At 49.4% G+C, this 19,692-nt stretch overlaps 1 protein-coding gene across 1 annotated transcript in view; it reads right to left on the reverse strand.

The window, feature by feature from the left end:
• PARP12 (poly(ADP-ribose) polymerase family member 12) overlaps positions 1–19,480 on the reverse strand; it is a gene marked incomplete at its 3' end in the record, with an annotated part of 31,672 nt that extends 12,192 nt beyond the window's left edge. Inside the window, exons 1-6 of the mRNA XM_084230661.1 lie at positions 18,947–19,480; positions 15,184–15,319; positions 12,327–12,627; positions 9,413–9,514; positions 3,906–4,029; positions 1,178–1,373 (exon numbers count right to left, since the gene is read on the reverse strand). Coding sequence (XP_084086787.1) covers positions 1,178–1,373; positions 3,906–4,029; positions 9,413–9,514; positions 12,327–12,627; positions 15,184–15,319; positions 18,947–19,275 — 1,188 coding nt within the window. The 5' untranslated portion in view covers positions 19,276–19,480. The remainder of the gene's footprint in view (positions 1–1,177; positions 1,374–3,905; positions 4,030–9,412; positions 9,515–12,326; positions 12,628–15,183; positions 15,320–18,946) is intronic.
• Positions 19,481–19,692: the final 212 nt, after the last annotated feature.

Below are 19,692 nucleotides of genomic sequence, written 5' to 3' on the forward strand. Positions count from 1 at the left end.
GGAAGTGTGGCCAGCTGTCATGCCCTCTCTCTCTTTAATGTCAGCCACAGCTTCTCCCCTCCCATTCCCAACCACCCCAGAGTGATGCTAGAGAACTTTCCTCAACAAATTCACTTGCAAGGAAGCCTGGGAAGACATGCAGGCAGACAGGGGCAATGATGAAAAGAGATCAGATAGAGCAGCTATCTGATGAGATAGAAAGCTGGTGATGAGAAAGGCTTTCTGATGAGAAAAGGCTGGTGCTAGAAAAAACAGAGGCAAGAAACAAGGGTTCGAGTCAGGGAGGCCCCCCGATGAGAGTGGCAGTGTCCAGCTGACCCATGGGGCAGGGGGCAGCCACGACTCTGTCCTCCAACCAGCCAGTATCTGTGTCCTAAGCCCCGAGAGGCATCCTCCTAGGCATTCCTAGGGAGACAAAGTTCCCTGCCCTTGTGCGGCTCACATTACGCTGCTCCCAGAAAGAAGCCATTCCAAATGCAGCTGAGAGTGAGAAAACAATGCTTTAATAGAGGTCCCACAACCCAGAATAACGCAGGTGTCTATTAAACCACAGACCCCAATTTTCATTTTGGAGAGAGAGTCCCTACAGACATGGTGACTTTCCTATACTTCTATCTATCTCTACAGGTGATTGGGGGCGTCTCCCTATAAATCTGCTCCATACATGATCATCCTTAAATAACTGACAGCATCAGTGATTCATTCAGATGTCCAGTCAATACCTAAAATCAGTAGTCTTATTCATGCCCACCATCTATAAACTTGCTGCCACTGATAAGGCAAAAAACCAGCTTTGAGAAGCCTGAAACTTCATCCCACAGCCACACAAATGCACCTGCACACACAGGTCCTCTCTCCAGAGTCACCTGCTCAACAGAGATGCACCTTCCTACCCGTTTAGTAAAACCAACAAAGAAACGTGATCTCACTACAACCTGCAGTCATTCCAGCTCACAAGACCCAGTCATCTGACCACTCAACAAGGGAAGCTCATACAAGTCAACTCCAGCAAATTTAGTTCTGCTATAATCCCCCAAAGCAAGCAGGTCACATGGGGACCTGGGATCTCTGGTTCTACCAAGTTCGCCCTGAAACAACCCTAAAGCTCGGGTCTGGAATAGCTCCTCTGGCACGGGCCTGAAGGAGAAAACCCTCACTCCCTTCCCATTCCATTTACCTGTTTTCCATATTCCTGCCAAGAACCAAACTCATCAGTCCAGTACCAAACCCACTCAGTGGTGAGGATGAAGTGTGGGGGCTTGGTGACCGAGGAGGCCGTGGAGAGGCGGCGAGCCTGGGCGGTGCCAAACATCATGATGTTAAAGTTCAGGCAGTCAAAGTGAAAGCTACTGGCAGACTCAGCGCAAAGGATCCTGCAACGGAATGAGAGAGACAGACGGGAAGCGCCACCGCCAAGGTGCACAGGCCCCTCCGTCCCCACCGCCAGTCTCCCCGAGGACGGGCTGGCGGGTGAGAAGGGGAGCGCGACAGCACACCACAAAACGGTTCTCGTGGAGGGAGACTTTCTGACTTTCTCAAGTCAGTTTTGCTGGGCAAAAAAAAAAATCAAATCAGGGTAATATGAACTCGCTATGACATTCCTTTCATGCTATAGACAATGCTCATTAAAATATTCTTTTAAAAAATATATTGCTTACCTGGCAAGAAAGGGAAAAACTTACAAGCCTAATATGACAACTTAACATACAGTGAGTATTTACTGTGTGCGTCAGACCGAGATGAAATGCTTTTTACATGCTACAGGATTAAGGCTTCATAACTCTGTGAGGTTATTTCCATTTCACAGATGGGAAAACAGAAGCCCAGGAATGTCAGGAAACCTGCCCGAAATCAAACTGCTAATAGACAGGAGAGCTGGGGTCTAAGTCAAGCACTCTGGCCACATGGCCTGCAAACAGGAGCCATGACCAAATCCTGGGAGAAAGGTGTGTCCCTTTAACAAATGGTGCTGAGACAACTGGCTACCCACAATGTAGAAGGATGAAGATGGCGCACTCTCTAGAGACAGACATAAGACCCACAACAATAATACACATAGAAGAAAATACTATTGTTATACTTCGTAACAATGATAAAAATGTTTTTGGAGACTTGACCCATCAGTATGAGAAATAGAAGCAAAAATAAACAATTGGGATTATCTCAAATTAAAAAGCTTTTACAAGGTGAAAGAAAATATAAGTAGATTAAAAAGATATCACACTGAATCAGAGAAAATATTCACATATTACACACACAGGGGTTGAATTTAAAATATACAAAGATGTATTCAACTTAATTTAAAAAACATTAATAAATGAACAGGTCTAAACATACAATTCACCAAAGAGGATATCTAGAAGGCCAATAGACACGTGGAAATATGTTTGTCACCACTTTTAATAAGAGCTGCAAAAACTCATTATGAGAAGTGAAAAGCATCACTTTATATTGTTAACAGGCTCCATGTACTAGAAAGAAAAAAATTTCAACTAGTATGGTCATGCATCACTTAACAATGAGGATATGTTCTGAGAAATGTGTCTACCAATGATTCTGTTATATGAATGTCAGAGTGTAGTCCATTTAGATGAGGTTCAAGAACAGGCAACACTAGTTGGCCACTCATGGTGACAGACTTGTCAGTAACCTCAGGGAGAAGCCCCAGTGCCAGTGAGAATGGCTGTGCCTTACTGGGTGGCCACATTCTGGCACTCTGCCAAGGTTGAGCTGGTTCCTCTGACCCCTGCTGAGATGCTTACAGCTGTTCAGAGCTTGACAAAAACAACCAAAGGTGCTCAAACTGGTGGTTGAAAACTGTTCCCCGTTAAGGAATCTGCTGAATGGTTCAGCACTCACTGAGGTGTTGTCGTGGTTCTACTTCAGCAAGATCACAAGCAAGTGTGGCCTCATTGGCTACCATGCTGGAAGACCAGCCTTTAATATCTGGTGATATCTGGCTTGTTATGGAGTGTTCCTGGACCATGTGTCATCAGGCTGGTATCTGAATGAAGTAAGATAATGTGTCCAGCAACAACAAAAAGCCAGACAAGACTGATCTATGGTGACAGAGAATGGTGGCATATGGGGTGGGTACTGCCTGGAAGAACGATGAAGGGGCTTTCTGGGTGATGGAAATGATCTCTACTTGGACTGGAGTGTTGGCTAAACAATGCATAGGTTTGTCAAAACTCATTGAAGTACACACTAATATCTGTGCACTTCAGTGTATGCAAGGAGAGAGATGGAAGGGGTGGTACAGGAGCCATTTCATCTCCCAAGGGGAGTACTTCATTTCATTTGCTTCACCATTAACAGCTGGCACCTGAAAGCACTCTAAGCACAAATTTATTTTACCCATTCAAAAATAGGCTCAAATTCTCTTCTTGGCAACTTATTTCAGTAAATTCAATCCAAGGTAAGTATTTGAACATGAGGCTACCAGGGCTCCTCATCTATTCTGAGCTGACTGAGTGAATGAAAATCCTGGGACACACTTAGGAAAATACAACAGGTAAAGGAGGAACAATAAACAGAGGTTCAGCTGCATGACTTCATAGGCCAAAGGCTAAAATTTCACAAACTACAGCTTTGTGCTTTTCTGCACTTAACGAGTATGATCAATCCCAGCCAGAAGTAACTCAGAACTTATATGGTACGCTTCTTTCCCCACAACTCCTCCCTGAAAGGAGAGGCACCAGAAACTGCCAACTTCCATTAACTTCCAATTTCCAGCCCAGTATCCACCTCTAGACAAGTCTGTGGGGGGGGGGGGGGGAGAGTGAATGTGTGTTGTGTGTGTGTGTGTGTGTGTGTGATGAAAAGTAAACCCTGCTGTGTCTACACTTCCCACATCACACACAAAAGACCAAGCATAAAGCAGACACGAGTGACGTATGTCATACCTGTCTTTACTGGGACTGCTATATGCCTCTTCAATAAGCTCCATTTTGTCCAAATCCTTCCACTTGCCTCCATCCAAGAACTGCCATCGATATGGCAGATGGAAATGAACTTTATTGCACTTATCTAAAGTAAAAACATGCAGAAGTAAAACATTGGCAATACACAGCATGGCATGTCCCATGGTTCTTACTCGTGGGGTGCTCCTGCTGAGCCGGAAACATTTTGGGAATCTGCAGGTGAGTCTTTTAGTGCAGTCTCAGCTGATCATTTGGATACTGAAATACTATGTATTTCATCATAAACATTTTTCTTTTATGTCTTCCTTTGCTGCAGGACATCACAGTGATGTTACTTAGCGTTGTGTGTGGACAGGTTACATTAGATATGAATTTCATCTCATGATAGTCAAGATGCTGATCATGAGAATGTCAAGGCTCCATCCCTGCAGAGGTCAGTGTGACTAAAAAGCAACTGCTCTTCAGAGCACACCCGGACAAGCCAGGAGTCACACCTGAGACAAGCCAGGTTCATGTCCATCAGAAACCCTGCCCAGCACGTCTAACCGGAGGTGGCTCGACACATTTGCCATGAGGTGGCTGGGCAGTGTGGTACCAGATCATTCTGATCCGGGGCTGCCAACACATTCACCCCTCCCTCAGCATACCCCCAATATATTCCCAAAGGTCTGTCTAGATACTGCTCTGCCCTAACACTATATACACAAGGGCCTAGGTCTGTGGCCCAGTCAGTTACCTCCCCGCATGTCTGCCTCACCTTGGTTCACTGCCAGCCCCTCATGTGGAATATGCCCATACCCTCACTCTACCTTTCAACACTGTATACTGTACAGAGGACTGAGAAGAAAGAGGGAAAAAAGCAAGGGGAAGCCCCTTGCCTAGTTCTAAGCTATCAGATAGGATCACACACATATCAAGGGCCAGTACGTCTCTGTTCGCATAAATGAAAGATTAAAGATACTTTGGCTAACAATGCACATATACACATATTGTTCCTTGCAGGGGGAACTGGGTAGCTGAACACAGCATTATTAGGAAAAACATGTGTTTGCATCTTTTGAATTTTGAACCATAATATATTATATTCCAAAAAACTAAATGTTGACTTAAGTAAAAAAAATGCAACATACAAATCGATGTGCATAGTGCAGCTGTGAGAACAAAACACACTAAACACACAGTTGTGTAAAACCTTATGGAAGGACACTCAAGGAACAGATAGTAACGGTAGCTTCTGGTGAGGATCCAGATGCTAGAAAAATAGAGTTGTCTTGACTACCCTTTGTACCTTTCTAATTCATCTCTCAAAATAATGACAAGGAATCTTGGCTAATTTGAAAAAAATTTTGAATTTCTAAAATCTCATGTATTCTTTCAGGAATATTTCAGTGCCTCTTCTAGTCCAGCAATCTTGCATAAGGGGTGAGCACCCTGGAAAGGGGAGGCAGCCTGAGCCTGCCCAAGACCAGGCCTGGAGACAAGTGGACAGGACAGCAGAGAGCACCAGGGGGAGGAGAGACCCCCAACCGAGAACCTTTTGATTTCAGCTGGATACAGCTGGGTGTCCCAGCTGGTCCAGAGCTGGAGTGTGGACAGCATGGACAGCAGGCCAAGGGGCCTCTTGGACTTTCAACCAAACAATCCAGTAATAATAAAGGGTGGAACATAGACAGATAAAGTCAAGTTGGTCCAGAGGTCACGACCTAGTAAGATCTCCCTGAGGAGCACAAAGGGAACCAATCAAAGATAAGAGGGCTCAGTGACTGCACTGAGAAGGCTCTCTCCTGGGGAAAGCATCCTCAGGGAAGGCACACCACCCACAGCCCCTCATCCTGACAGGTCTGCTGGAAGGATACGGGACCAAAGTTAAGCACTGGGTCCCAATAGCAGGCCTGAGCTAAGCACAGGGCCCAGGCTGCTCACAAGCTGGAAGGTGCCTCGAGAAGGAGGGGGTCACACAGCCATGTTGTGGGTGAGGCTGAGGCCCAGCGCACTGATGGAGACATGAGGACCCTTCTCTGCCACATCTTCCCTGGTCTTCCTGTCCTCCTTCCTCAACTTCCTTTCCTTCCAAAAAGTTCCCACACCTCATCATGGCATTCCAGAGTCTAGGTTTTCTAAAGGTGAATCACACAAACCACATCAACTTGGCCTAGCACCCAATCCCAATCTCCCCTACATACCTTGAAATGACAGACCAGAGAGAGGAAGAAATCCAAAAGCACTGAAAAACAGTTAAAATACTTTCAGAAAAGCAGAATTATTGATTATGAGGTAGACAAAAATCAAACAGAGAGATGAAAGACAGAAACATGCAAAATATGCAGAAGAGCACTACTGCACAAATGGGAAGGGTCTGAGCATTCCACAAATTCAAAAGTATTAACACGCAAGAAAGACACGGGTCAATGGCTGTGGGAATAACTGGCACCCACTGCAGCAGGCACTGCAATAGAGCCATGCTTCTGCCAGCAGCCTTGCTATCTGTGCCATAGAGCATGAGTATGGATGGAAGGCCAGAGAGAGTGAGCTAGGAGAGCCCTGGCCCAGTGGTAGGATACAGGTTAGCACCCCACCAAGCAAGATGTACTTCCTGTTTCCCTATAAGCCAAGAATCAGCACCTACCCACATGCCCAGGCATCCTCCAGCACCATCAGCAGACACTAAGAGTCCCCCAACATATGACAAAGTAACATGGCAAGGCAGCTATCTCACACAGATCAATACCTACGGAAATGATAATTTAGGTAAACAGATTACCATTAGAGGATTACCATTAGATAAACAATAGATAATTCAGGTCAAGCATAACAGCTACACCTAAAATAAAAGCTAAACCTGTAAGATCTCTAGAAAAACACACAAGAGAAATATTTTTGGACTTGGAGGAGCAAAGATTTTTAGGACACAAAACACACCAACCATGAAAGAAAAATGTACTAAAATGGACACCAATATTAAAACTTCTATTCTTCCAAAGATAACAAAAAGAAACTGGCTATGAAAGACAAACTGGAAGATCTATATATTGAACAGAAAGACCTATTTGAAGAAAACTCAAAATTCTCACAACCCAGTGAGAAATTGTACAATACAATAAAAGTGGGTGAAATAATCACAAATGATCACGTTATATGATTCCATTTAAATGTGTTATCCAGGCAAATATATAAAGACTGATGTAAATCTGAAGATCTACAAAAAGGAGAAAGAGCCAGGAGTCAGAGGAAGGGGAGAAAGGAGAAGGATTGCTAATGAATATGGGATTTCTTTGGGGATAACGAAAATATTCTAATACTGATTGTGATGGAGGCAGAATTCTGTGACTCTGGTATGAAACTATTAGATGAGGAGATAAAGTGGTACGTGAATTATATACAGAATCTCAATAAAGTTGTCACATAAGGTAGGGAAAAGGTCTAAACAAATACTTTACAGAAGACATACAAATGGCTAATGGGCACATGAAAACAGATGTCAAACATCATTAATAATCAGGGATATGTAAATTAAAATCATCACAAGATATGACTAAAATTTAAGGGACTGACAATAATAACTGTTGACAAGGACACAGAGTAGCCAGAATTCTTATACATTGCAAGTAGGAAGGTAAAATATTATACCCACTTTGGAAGATAGTTTTGAAGTTTCTTATAAAAGTAAGCACGTATTTATCACTTATGATCCTGTAATTCCACTTCTAGGCCTTTACTTAAGACATGTGAAATATATAGCCACGTGAAAATGTACACGTCAGTATTTACAGATGGTTTACATTTTTGAAAGGCAAACACTAGAAACAAGTCAAATGATCATCAACAGATGAATGGTTAAACCAACTTCAGTTGATTCATGCAATGGAATACTACAATAAAAATGAACAAACTATTGATATGTCAGGATGACAGAGTCTCAAAAGCATACTGAGAGAAGACAGATACAGGAGAATAAATACTGCTATGATTCCATTTATATGAATTTCTAGAAAATGTATATCTATAGCAACTAAAAGTAGATCTGGCACTGCCTGGGGTTGGGAAGTTGGGGCCCTAGGACTAACTATGAAGAGCATAAGGAAATTTTCTGAGTGAGGGAACTGTTCCACATATATATTACAGTGATGGTTACATGGAGAAAAATATTTACTATGGGTGCATTTTACTGCATGTAAATTATGTCAATAATGCTGACTTTAAAATATATATATATGGATATACATGTATGTATGTATGTATACATGCTGCTTATCCCAGGAGTGAGCATTCTATTTCAGGAACCTATATGAAAATACACAGGGGCATCAAATGCTCAATGGAACAACACTGTCATCAAACACTACACAGTTGTTTTTAAAAACAAGGTAGACTTACACAAACTAACATGGTAAAAACACACAAGACACACTGTTAAGTAAAAGAAGCAGGTTGAATAATACATATCACATGTCCCTGTCTGCTTAAGAATATGTAAGACATTTCTCATGCCCACACCACACCTCTTTACCTTTCAGAAAGGGTGAAGGATGGCTTCAGGGTTCACCCTTATAATTGGGCTCTCTTACAAAGTGAAAGGATTCATGAATTGCTTGGGTAATTCTTTTTTTAAGATTTATTTTTATTTGTTTATGCATTCAAGAACTGGGGTATAGGCCAAGGTATCAGGGAGAGAGGATTCACCAGAGACAGAGTGGGGAGCAGAACAGGCAGACTGACTGAAATACACTGCTGAGGGGAGCAGTGGGCAAAACAGTAGAGGTCTGCTGCGCCATGTGGGCAGCTCCCTGGCCGGGGACAGAACCTGTGCCATGCTGCAGAAGCTGGAGATAGCTTGACAGTGCTGAGACTTTAACCCCTGTACCACCAGAGAGGCCCAATTGCTTGGGTAATTTTTAAAGGCTAAAAACCAAGCAACAAGTTGGGTGGTTGTTTTTTAAGAGAAGTCACCAAATTTGAGGGGGAATCTTTCTTCTAAGCCCAGGACAGCAGCAGAAGAAAACAAAGATTAATAAAAATACAGACAACACAAGAATTGGTACTTCTGATAAAAGCTGAGGAAGAGAACCCCTGCTCCCCAACTTAAGCAAGAACTTGTCCTCCAGCAGTAGACATAATATCACCTCCTTAAGAAGGCCTCCTGGTTTCTAAGGCATCGCTAATCTCACTTCATGGGTGGCACTGATCTGGGTTCCCACTAGACTGGGCATGGAGTCCCCTGCATGTCTATACCTCACGCTAAGCTGACCAAGAGTTAACACTTCACACTCACTGTTGCATGAAGAAAACATGTTCCCAAATACTCACCTATAGAAGGTTTCTTGAAACTCAACAAATTCCTAGCATCCTCAACTCCCCAACAAAATCTTCAGAACTGATTTTGTCAGTGGGTCACACGAGCTCACAAGCAGCCCCATCCTCTCAGAGCAGAGCTCCAGGGCTGAGCGTGTCATCCCACACTCTAGGTGAGGAAGGGGCTTCCTCCAACTTACCTTGAAAGCTACAACTTTTCCGGATGTGGTATAAGCAAATCTCTTCACTCTCCTCTTGGCTAGCAGTGTTTGAGGACCCAGAACCTGAACTGTCTCTTCTTTCTACAAAGAAACACCACAAAGATGTGTAAGCTTCCACTGAGGCTTCTAGTATGGGGTTAGAGTTCACGGCACAAAGGAGGGAAAGAAGAGTCATCCATCATTCTGCAGAGACAAGTGGGAAAAATCCTATGATGATTGGGATGAACATGCCCTTGGACACAGGCAGGTCCCCGCTTGGAGGGAGGAGCCCGAGGACACACGGCCGCTGGTCACTTAACTGGGCACACGCTCTTCTCACCTCTGACTGTGCACCCAGTTCATCAGAGGACCTGTATAAAAATGCAAGTGCCCTGTTCCCCCATGCCCACACCGTACCCCAGAAGATTCAGAACCTCCAATGGTGGAGAGGCGTTTCTGACACTTGTTTTGTAAGGGAAAACTACTTTTCCACACGCTGTGATAGCTCGAGCTCCTTCTACAGGTTTCCCCCACTACCCAAAAGTAAACCATTGCTATTTGCTGGGTTACTTGGGGATATGGAAACACTCAAAACATTTTCCATATAAAATAATGGTAACAGCTTTTCTGGAACCAAAAAATAACCCACCAAATCACAACAAATAGAAACATTCTACTTTTGGATAGCACAGAACCTGTGTATCAAAGGCTGTGAGGACCCTGGGGGGCAACCAGAGGGCTTTGACGAACTAGATTTAGTTCTAACAGTAAATACTTGTCAATGAACAATCTAGAATTGGGTACTAATTATTAATTTAAAGTAAATTATAACAATCTTAATATAGAGAGTATATAAAGTGCTTTCAAAGTATACCTTTAAGAGCCTCCCTGGTGGCGCAGGTGGTTGAGCACAGCGCTGTGAAGCTGTCCGCAGCCTTGCAGTGCCAGTTCGATCCCCGCCAGCCTTGGAGCAACCCACATGGCGAGCAGACCTCTCCTGTCTCGCCCGCTGCTCCCATCAGCAGTGTATTTCGTCAGTCTGCCTGTTCTGTTCCCCGCTCTATCTCTGGTGAATCCTCTCACCCTCCCGCACAGCTGACCTGTACCCCGGCTCTTGTATAAATAAAAAATAAAAAATCTTAAAAAAAAAAAAATACTAAGTACACCTTTAAGAGTAGCACTGCTGTGAACCTTGACCTAACTAGACCCCACCACCACATAAGCATAGAAGAGGCATTATTGAGGGGCCAAAGTAAGTATTGGGAGGGCATGGATGTGGGGGTGAAGGTGACTGTTGGAGTGTATGTCTCCATTGAGCACTTGGATTCAACTCCCTCATTTCCAATGCCTTTACCACCAGGTCAGGGCCTGCAAGTTTCCCGATCATCTTGTCAAGCTCAGAAAGAATCATCCTGATTGGCCATTCATCCCTTCGATGGCTGGCTGAGCCACCATCAGTCACCATTTCTCAACTGTGACAATGAAAGCTATATCGAGCAGGATGCTGTCACCCCAACCAGGCCAAGAACAAGAGAGTTGGGCTGAGAGCACAGAGCAGTGCCTTTCCTGTGATGAAGACTGATAAAGATTTGTGGGAATAGACCAGTCATCGACCAGGGCAACAACAGCCCTGCCAGCAACAAGCTGTGGCATGTAAGAGCGCCCTGGCTTCGGCATGCACGTCCCTATGCCTCCCTCCTACGCCGTGCTGGGGAAACAGACGGTGCCCAGTGTCTGTCTCATCAAATGCCAGACCCTCAAAGATTCTTGCTTCATCCTGCTACCAGTGGTTCTCCATTTTTCTCCTAATCTGATTATAGAAAGATAAACTGTGACTTTCAAACTGACCAATACCTTTTTTTCTACCCCCTTTAAGTCCTCACTCTTTTGATACAAGAGCCTGATGCTCAGAAAAACTATTCCAGACGCTCTCTGCAGCGAGCTTACAAATAAAACACAGCACTAGCAAGCTCCTCCTGCCCAGCACCCCGCTGTCTTTCTGCTGCTCATCTTCCCTCTTCTGTGTAGACCCCTGAGACATGCCTCAAGCTGGGCCTGGAAATCCGTACTTGTACCTGTCGGGCTTCAAAGTGACCCCCGCTGGCTCACCGAGGGCAGTTAATTGCCCTCTGGCCCTGCTGGGACTGGGCAGAGCCTCCCCCACTTCCTAACAATGAAGGGCCACAAGGCACTGACACTCACACGGCTCTACTTAAAGCAAAACCTGTCTACTTCTAGGCTTCCCATCGTTGGAAGAAATTAACCAAAACTAACTGAAGAAAATAGAAAAAAACTGAACATGTGGCAAGGACAATTAAAAGTATCTAACACGCTCGTTCACTGAACAAATGTCTGAGCACCACCTACCACCAGGTGCCCCCGCTGCTGGAGATGAAGGACAAAGTCAATTCACAACGTCTAAAATAATTCTATTTTACATGTCCAGAGGAGAGCTGGAGTTTAAATGTTCCATTTACTCTTTTCACAGGAATCAAAACAATACAACTCAAAGGAGACCCCAGAGTTGTGCACATGGCACCCTTAACTCGGGGGTCCCTCACTGACCCCAAGTCAAGGATTCGGGGGTCCTTAACTAGGTTCCTCAGGTACCAAGCTGAACCAGGTACTGAACCAGGTACCAGGCTCTCCGGGTACAGAGGGATGACTGATCAGAGAGCAGCAGAGCCTCCCATCTCAGTGCCCACCAGGCCTGCCGGGAATTCGCTCACTGTCAACACCAGTGGCCTTTGTGCAGGCTGGCCAGCTGTTCACATCAGTCTCCAGCACCTTCCCAATTCCCTCTGACTAGAAGGGATCCCCAACTGTGTTTCACTGAAAGCAGCTGATGTGTTCTAGGCCACCCTTTCCATGACAGATTCCAGCCGGAAACCAAGAGCCCAGCCCCCTAACTTACCAGAGGTACGCTGTGGGGCCGGTGGGAAAAGAGGGCCTTTGCTGGGGGCGGAGTCCTTGTTCTTGATGTCATGAGCATTTCTGTAGATGGAAGGCAGTCTGCTCACCAGGTCCGAGTTCATGCCCAACTTCTCCAGTTTTCCCAGATTCTCAGAATTCGAGAAATCGTGAGATCTCTTGCAGCCTGTGCCAAACTTGCATTCGCCCTGTAAGAAGTACTGGCACATGTGCAGCTTGATGCACTGCTTCTGAAAGGAACACGAGCCGTAGGGGCCATCTCCTTTGTTGTAATGTTGGCAGATCTGTTGAGAGGAGCAAGACAGCAGCTTAGGAAGGCTCCACACATCACCACCCCCTGCTGACCAGATCAGCCCACTGGTTCGAAGCAGCTCCCCCCCTCGCCCCCCCCAGAGCTAGCCAAAGCTGTGACGCCTTGATCCCCACCAGCCAGGCTGCTCTGGGAACGTCCCTCACTCTAGACAGAGGGCTGTCAACAGATGTGCTCAGCTAAATGGGAAGTGGGTAGACAGCAGGCTGCTGAGAAGAGAACCTTCAGCAGGGGAAACCCTAAGGGCTTCAAACCAATCACAGCTGCTTAGTCTCACCCCACACTTCCCCATAACTCAGAGAAGCATCCTTCCTACACCCATCCCCCGCTGAATCTCCAGCACTCCCCAGCCAGGCTCCAGAGCCAACTATTTTCTTTTTCTATCATTTAGGGTCAAAAAGGCTTCGAGTAAAGAATCTTACAGATGGCCAAATACAGTCCTTTTCCATCTGCACAGCAGACAGACCCAGAAGCTACCCAGCCTGCCCTAGGTCACACAGCTATTTAATACTGTGTGGCACTCACAATGTCTGTTGAAATATGTTACTGGCAGTGCTGGGACTTGAATTGGAATGAATTATTCCTTCTCTTCTACCTGCATACTCCTAAGGATGGGGCCAGAGATCACCAAAGGCCCATCCGCTCAACCCACAGCCCTACACCGAGGAACATGTAGAAGTGCTCTGGAGGACCTGCAGATCAGACCTGGCTCAGCAGGGAACCAGCTTTGGGGATGGAAGCCCCCATGGGAGAGGCTAGAGAAGCTTGATTCTGCCACTTCAAGCTGCTTCACCTGCTCTTTACCTGCTCTCAGAGCCTTAGTCCCTAAAATGGGAATGTTGCCTACACCACCAAGCTGATGTGATAGTTAAAGGGGCAGCATACCAAGTGGTTAATGCAATGCCTGAAACACACTGGGTGCTTGAATTGTAGTGGCATCCCCCAAATGGCCATCCACTAAGGGGATGAGGCTAAGAGCAGAAGTTTGAGCAGGAGAGCCACGCTGGATCTGAGTTTATGGTCTCAGCTCCCATCTGCAGGCCCTGTGTTCTGGGCCAAACAGCACACCCAGCAGAGAGAGGCTCCCGATCCACTTCTCAGGCTGCTGATGAGATGACCTCAGAGGGCATACCCACTGCCCAAACACAAACCCCCACCCCGTGATACAGAAGGTTTCCTGGACAAGCCTCTGCCCACCCACTTCTCTCCTGCCACCTTCCCCGCCCTCAATCCAGAAGGGTCATGATGACGTCCATGCCCACCTAGACCAGACCAGGATCCCTCCTCCTGTGCTGCTCTCTTCCCAGCCCGTCATCTTCCACTCATCCCTCAGCACCCAGAGCAAGCACCCTCTCCTCTAGATGCCTTCCCTGTGGCCAGGGCATCTGAAACAGCACCTGCAATCATCTGCTGACCCGTGTGTCTCACCCGCTAACTGTGCCTCACGGGTAGAACTGCCACTTTCTCCTCTCATGGCCAGTGCAGACTCATGATGGACAGTCCGTGAAAGTTAGTCAAATTCAATCAATATGAAGTTTCAAAAGGCCAAAGAAAAAAATAACTATTTACAAAGTGCCAGTCACTACACAGTGCCTTTCTGAAAGGGTGATATGAATTGAGTAATAAGGAAGCATCTCCCTGGAAAGATACCATCTCATCTGTACTTCACGCCAGAAACAGCACCCATGCACCCCATAGCATGCTCCCGGCCACGCCCTGGGAGCGCTGCAGCCCTGGTGAGCTCTGGACACACCTACAGCACCCTGGAGCCACACTCTTACACACGCTGAGATCACATCCTGCGTGCTGCTCCCAGCCAACAACCAGCATGCCTTCTGGGGAGACGTGGGTTGCCTCCAACTGTGACTCTGGCTCAGCACGTCCCGCTGGCTAGGTGGGCACTTTCCTGGAACTGCGCTGCAGTCAGACCCTCTCTCCTGCCAAGATGTCGCACCTGCATCACCACCTGAAGGCGCACCGACCTCTGCTTCCTCCCCAAGTAGTCTCCACACTTCTATTCCCACCATGGTGTCTGCTCCTCAGGGCCTGAATAAGTACCTAACCAAACAGGCCAGCCTGGAAACGGGTGGCTCACGGTGGAAATGCAGTGAGTCCACATCAAAACTTCCTGGCTGTATGTGGATCAATAAACATCTTCTTCCTGTCAGTAGTTCTGGAATGCTCCACAGAACTACCAAGTCCAGGGATACCTCTGTGATTCCAAATGCTGCTCCACAAGGGGGGCTGGCTAGAGAGCCTCATGCCCAGAGAAGTAACACCTCACTGCAGTCACCACACCTCACAGAAGCCCTGCGAAGCGGTGACCAGTCCAAACAACATAAAAGGAAAAGAGGCTTCAAGGAGGGGCACGGGTCTAAAAATGAGCAGAGCAGGGAATTCAATCCAGGTGGACCATGGGGGGATCCCCATGGTCACAATGGCATGCTCAGCTTTTCTTCTACTAGATTTCCTGAGCTTTCAGCCTTCGGGCCTCTCTCCCTGTGCACACCCAGCCCTGCCTGGCACTCACCTCAGGCAAAAGGCAGGGGTCATTCTGAAACAAAAGCTGGCAGAGTTCACTGTAGCTGAGGTGGTCGACGCCGTGGGTTCTCAGCACGCTCAGGTTGTGAGAACTCGACAAGTTGTGACTGTTCCTACAGTTCTTCCTGCAAAGAAGCAGAGCTGGGATCAGGGTACAACTGTAGGCCCCCCAAAAAAATTTAACACCGAAGTCCTAACTCCCTGAACCTCAGGAGTAACTACTGGAGATGGAGTGTTCAGAGAAGTAATTCAGTTAAAACGAGATATATGGAGGCCGAATCCAACGCGACTGGTGTCCTTACAAGAAGAAGGGATTAGGACAGACCCACACGGAGGGAAGATCACGTGAAGACACAGGGAGAAGGCTGCCACCCACAAACCAAGGCGAGAGGCCACAAAGAACTCTGACATCTCGAACTCAAACTTTTAGTCTCAAGAATTGTGAGAACATAACTTTCTGCTGTTTACACCAGCCGGGCTGTGGTACAGCAGCCCAGGCAGACTGACACAGCTGATAAATCTTTAAGGTAATTTTTCAGAAACAGGCTCTGACATTGTTTAGGAGCACAGGGGGAAAGCTGGCATGTCTGTGTGATGAAAAAAACATAACACTTCGTTATAAAGAAGAGATGGCACCTTGCAAGTTCTAGGGACCCAGGACAGCACCCCTCAACAGGTGTCTGATGAGAACGACAAGGCTGCTACCCAAAGACAAGTCGCAGCATAGCAGGCTCTGGCACTTTGCAGGCACCTCAACAATAGCTGAACAAACATGGACACCTTCGGCTCCCTGTACACACGCAGTCCTGAGGCCCAGTCCTTCTTTTCTGCTCCCTTCCTCCACTCTTCAGCTCACCAAGTCCCCAGGGAGCACTAGCCATGGGCCTGGCACTGGCATGTGTGCAATGATCCAGTTAAGACTTCAAATGAGTACCTGGGTCACCAGCACCCGGTAGAGTCAGGCAAATAGCATTTGCTTGATTCAGTCACTGCCCCACCTCGTGTATCATGCTAAGTATAAACATCTCAAAAGGAAACTAAACCCCTGATCAACTCCCCCAGACCCACATCTCCTCTAGGTCCCCCAACTAGTAAAAGGCAACTCCCCTCTTCCACTGCTAGGACACAATCCTTGCAGGCATGCTGACTCTCCTCCCCCTCTCCCCCCAGTGCTGGGGCAGAGGATGGTGGAAAAGTGCCAGGTCCGCTGTGCTCAGAATACATCAGCAGAGTGCAGGGGCCCCTGGGCCTGACTGAAGTGGGGAGCAATCCAGGCAGGGCGCCTGGAAGGTGTGACACCTGAAACAAACAGGAGGACCCAGGCAAGGAAGAACATTCTAGACAGAGTGGCTAATATTGGTGCTGCGAGAGCCACATACAGCTGATAATTATAATGATAATGGTGATGGCTACTAAAATTTGCTGGGCACTTATCAAGAAACAGGGATTGCCTCAATGTTTTATAAGTTAATTTATTCAGTCCTCCACACATCTATGAGGAAGCCATTTTGCAGATGAGGGAACTGAGGCTCAGATATGCAGTAGCCTGCCCAAGATCACCAGAAGCAAGGAGGAGAGCAGGACTGAAACAGGGGCTGTTCTAGTAAGCAGGGCAAGGAAGGCTGTAACCTGGGCCCTTCCCAGCTGCTGGCAATGAGCAATGGCCACGGTGATGACCTATTTGTGAAACAGCTGACCCTTTGGTTCAGCAAAACAAGGAGAGTCACAGGGCAAAGATAGAAAGTGCAGGCAACCACACCCACTCTCCATGCTGGGACCCTGAAACAGTCAGAGAAGGCTGGCGCAAGAAACACACCTGTGTAAAAGCATGAAAGAAAAGTAAAGAAGGAGAAAACTCAAAATCATCTAGACAAACAAAAATATCTTATTTAGCAGACATCCAGATTTCCAAGATGAGCAAAATCTAACCCCAAATTCGGGGAACTAGACAAAGAGGGCCGTCATCTAGATTCAACAGTTTAGCCCCATCTTTAGAGCCACGCACCCACCATTTACAAACACCATGTGATGTCTCAGTCAAGGACAGATCACATATATGACGATGATGGTAGGGGCCCCAAAAGACGATACCATATCCCCAGTTGTGTGGAAGGTTCTACCATCAAAGTTTGTGTGATTACACCCTATGACATTTGCATAACAAAAATCACCTCATGCATTTCTCAGATGGAACACATCACCCTCCTTAAGCAACGCATGACTGCACCCTGTCCTTCCTCATCAGCCAGTGGGGGTCCACCCTCAGCTCCACCAGGCATGGAACTGACTCCCAGGGCTGCGACCCCAGCAGCCCAACCAACCCCTCGGGGCCCTGAGCACCCTCCCGCACTTCAGACCTGGGCACACTTCAAAACAAAACCCTCTCCCACTGCCTTTGCCGACAGAAAGAAAGGAAGTCACCTCTCCAACAGCCATAAGAAAACCCGATCACCACTCTCTCACCAATCCTCATCTCTCCCAAATTTCTCACACGCATCCCTTCCTTTTCAGGCTTTACTTGGGTCTTGGTAAATCCTACTGTAGATATTTCTAGGCAGGTGTTTTCCAGGAACTTCTTCCCCCAGTACCCCTTGCATCTAGGCAGGTCCTGCGGCCCAGGGGACGTGGGTGGATCAGCACTGTGAGATGGGGTGAGTCCAAAAAAACCTCCCCCTCACCCCGTCCTGCCATCTCCACCCTCTTCCTGCACCTGATTTCCAGAATGGCCTGAAGAGCCACGGGCTGACGAGGGCAGAATTGAGGTCTGCCAGCTTGGGTCCCCCAATGACTAAGCCCCCACCCCACCCTGCTGGACCCCACCTGAGCAAGAAACAATGTGACTATTAAGCCAAAAGCAGAAAACAAAAAAGGCACAAATTCTTCTAGATCCCTGGAGTGGCTTCCAAACAGGTGCCCCGGCTGCTCTCCCCCACCCTCTGAGACACCCGCCCCTTCAGGGTGCCCTCCAAATCCTGCGGAGTAAACCTTAACCCACTCCCCCAGGCGCAGAGCTGCGTGCCGGGGAGTCAGCTGGGCCTCTACCTCGGCCTTCTCGTCCCCCTGAGGTGGTGAGGGGGGATAAGAGGGAGCCCATGAGCAGGGACACGGGGTCCCCTGACGGAGGGGGCGGAACAGGGCTCCACAGAGGCACGGGAGGGAGGCCTGGCGGATTCCCGGGGCGGGGAGAAGGGCCTTCCCGGCAGGGCAGAGGCCAGCAGAAGGGCCCGGGCCGGGGCTGCTCCCGCGGGCGGCGGGGTCGGCGGGGCCGGCTCCCTGCGGGCCGTGGGCGCGGGGAGACGCCCCCGCCGGCTGCTCAGCGGGTCAACCGGGACGGTCACGGGTGACGCGAGGCTGAGGAGCCGCCTTCGCCGAGCCCGCGGGGAAACGCCTCTTCCCCAAGCCCCGGGTCTGCGAGCTGGGAAGCCAGACCGAGCCCGTTTTCTTCTGGAGCGTCCTCACCCGCTCCAGCCCCCACTCCCCACCTCACCTCCCCCCCCCCCCCCCCCCCGAGCCCGCAGGTGCCTCGCGGTCATGGCTCCACCGCGACTCCCTCCCCCGGCGCCAGGTATTCAGCAGGCGCTCAATAAACGCTCGCTGAAGCGACCAGGAGCGGGGCCGGGGGTGGGGAAGACGCCTCGGGCCTCAGCCCGGTGAAGACGGCCCCAAACCGGTCTGTGAGGCGGGCGGCCGGGTCCCCCGTCCCGCCCCCCCCGCCCGGCGGCGGCCGTCGGGCCCGGGGCGCGGCGCCTTACCCGGCCCTCAGGAACTTGCAGGCGCCGTAGATCAAGAACTTGCAGAGGTGCAGCTCGGCGCACGGCCCGGCGCAGCCCGCCTTGGAGCCCTGGTGCGCGCGGCACAGGCGCAGCTCCGAGGCGGCCAGCACCACCCGCTCGGCGGCCGCCGCGCCGCCCGCGCCCGCCCGCCGCGCCACCACCAGGCGCCGGCGCTCCCGCAGCAGCCGCTCCAGGGCGTCCGCGCCGACGGCCCCCCGCACGCGGCGCCGCAGCTCGTCCAGCTCCAGGGCGCCCCCGGCCGCGCACAGCACCTGGGTCACCTCGCCGAGCATCGCGGCCTGCGCCATGGCCGCCGCGGCGGGGGCGCGCTGCCCGTCGGGCCGAGAGCCGCCCGGACGCCGGCGGCCGCCGCAGCGGGGTGGAGACGCCAGCGGGAAACGAAAGCGAAAGCTCCCGGGCGCGGGAGGGAGCCGCGGCCCGGCCGCCTCGCCACGCCCCGGGGCCCGCAGCGGAGCGCGCCCGGCGCCTTCCGGCCTCGGGGCCGCCAGCGGGGCGCGCCGCCCGGCCCGACGGGGCGCTCGACGGCGGGAAGCGCCGGGCTCGGTCGGCCGCCCGGGCCGCGGCGCCCGCGGCCTCGGAGCGGCCCCCGGGGCGGCGGCTCCCTCGCGGCGCGCTCGGCGGCGGACGGAGCGCGGTCGTCGGGCTGAGGCGGCCGCGTCGCCGGCGGCTCGCGCGCAGCCTCCCGGGAACGTTCGAGGCGTCTG

Source organism: Talpa europaea (genome assembly GCF_964194135.1).
Source record: "Talpa europaea genome assembly, chromosome: 3".
Lineage (NCBI taxonomy): Eukaryota > Metazoa > Chordata > Mammalia > Eulipotyphla > Talpidae > Talpa > Talpa europaea.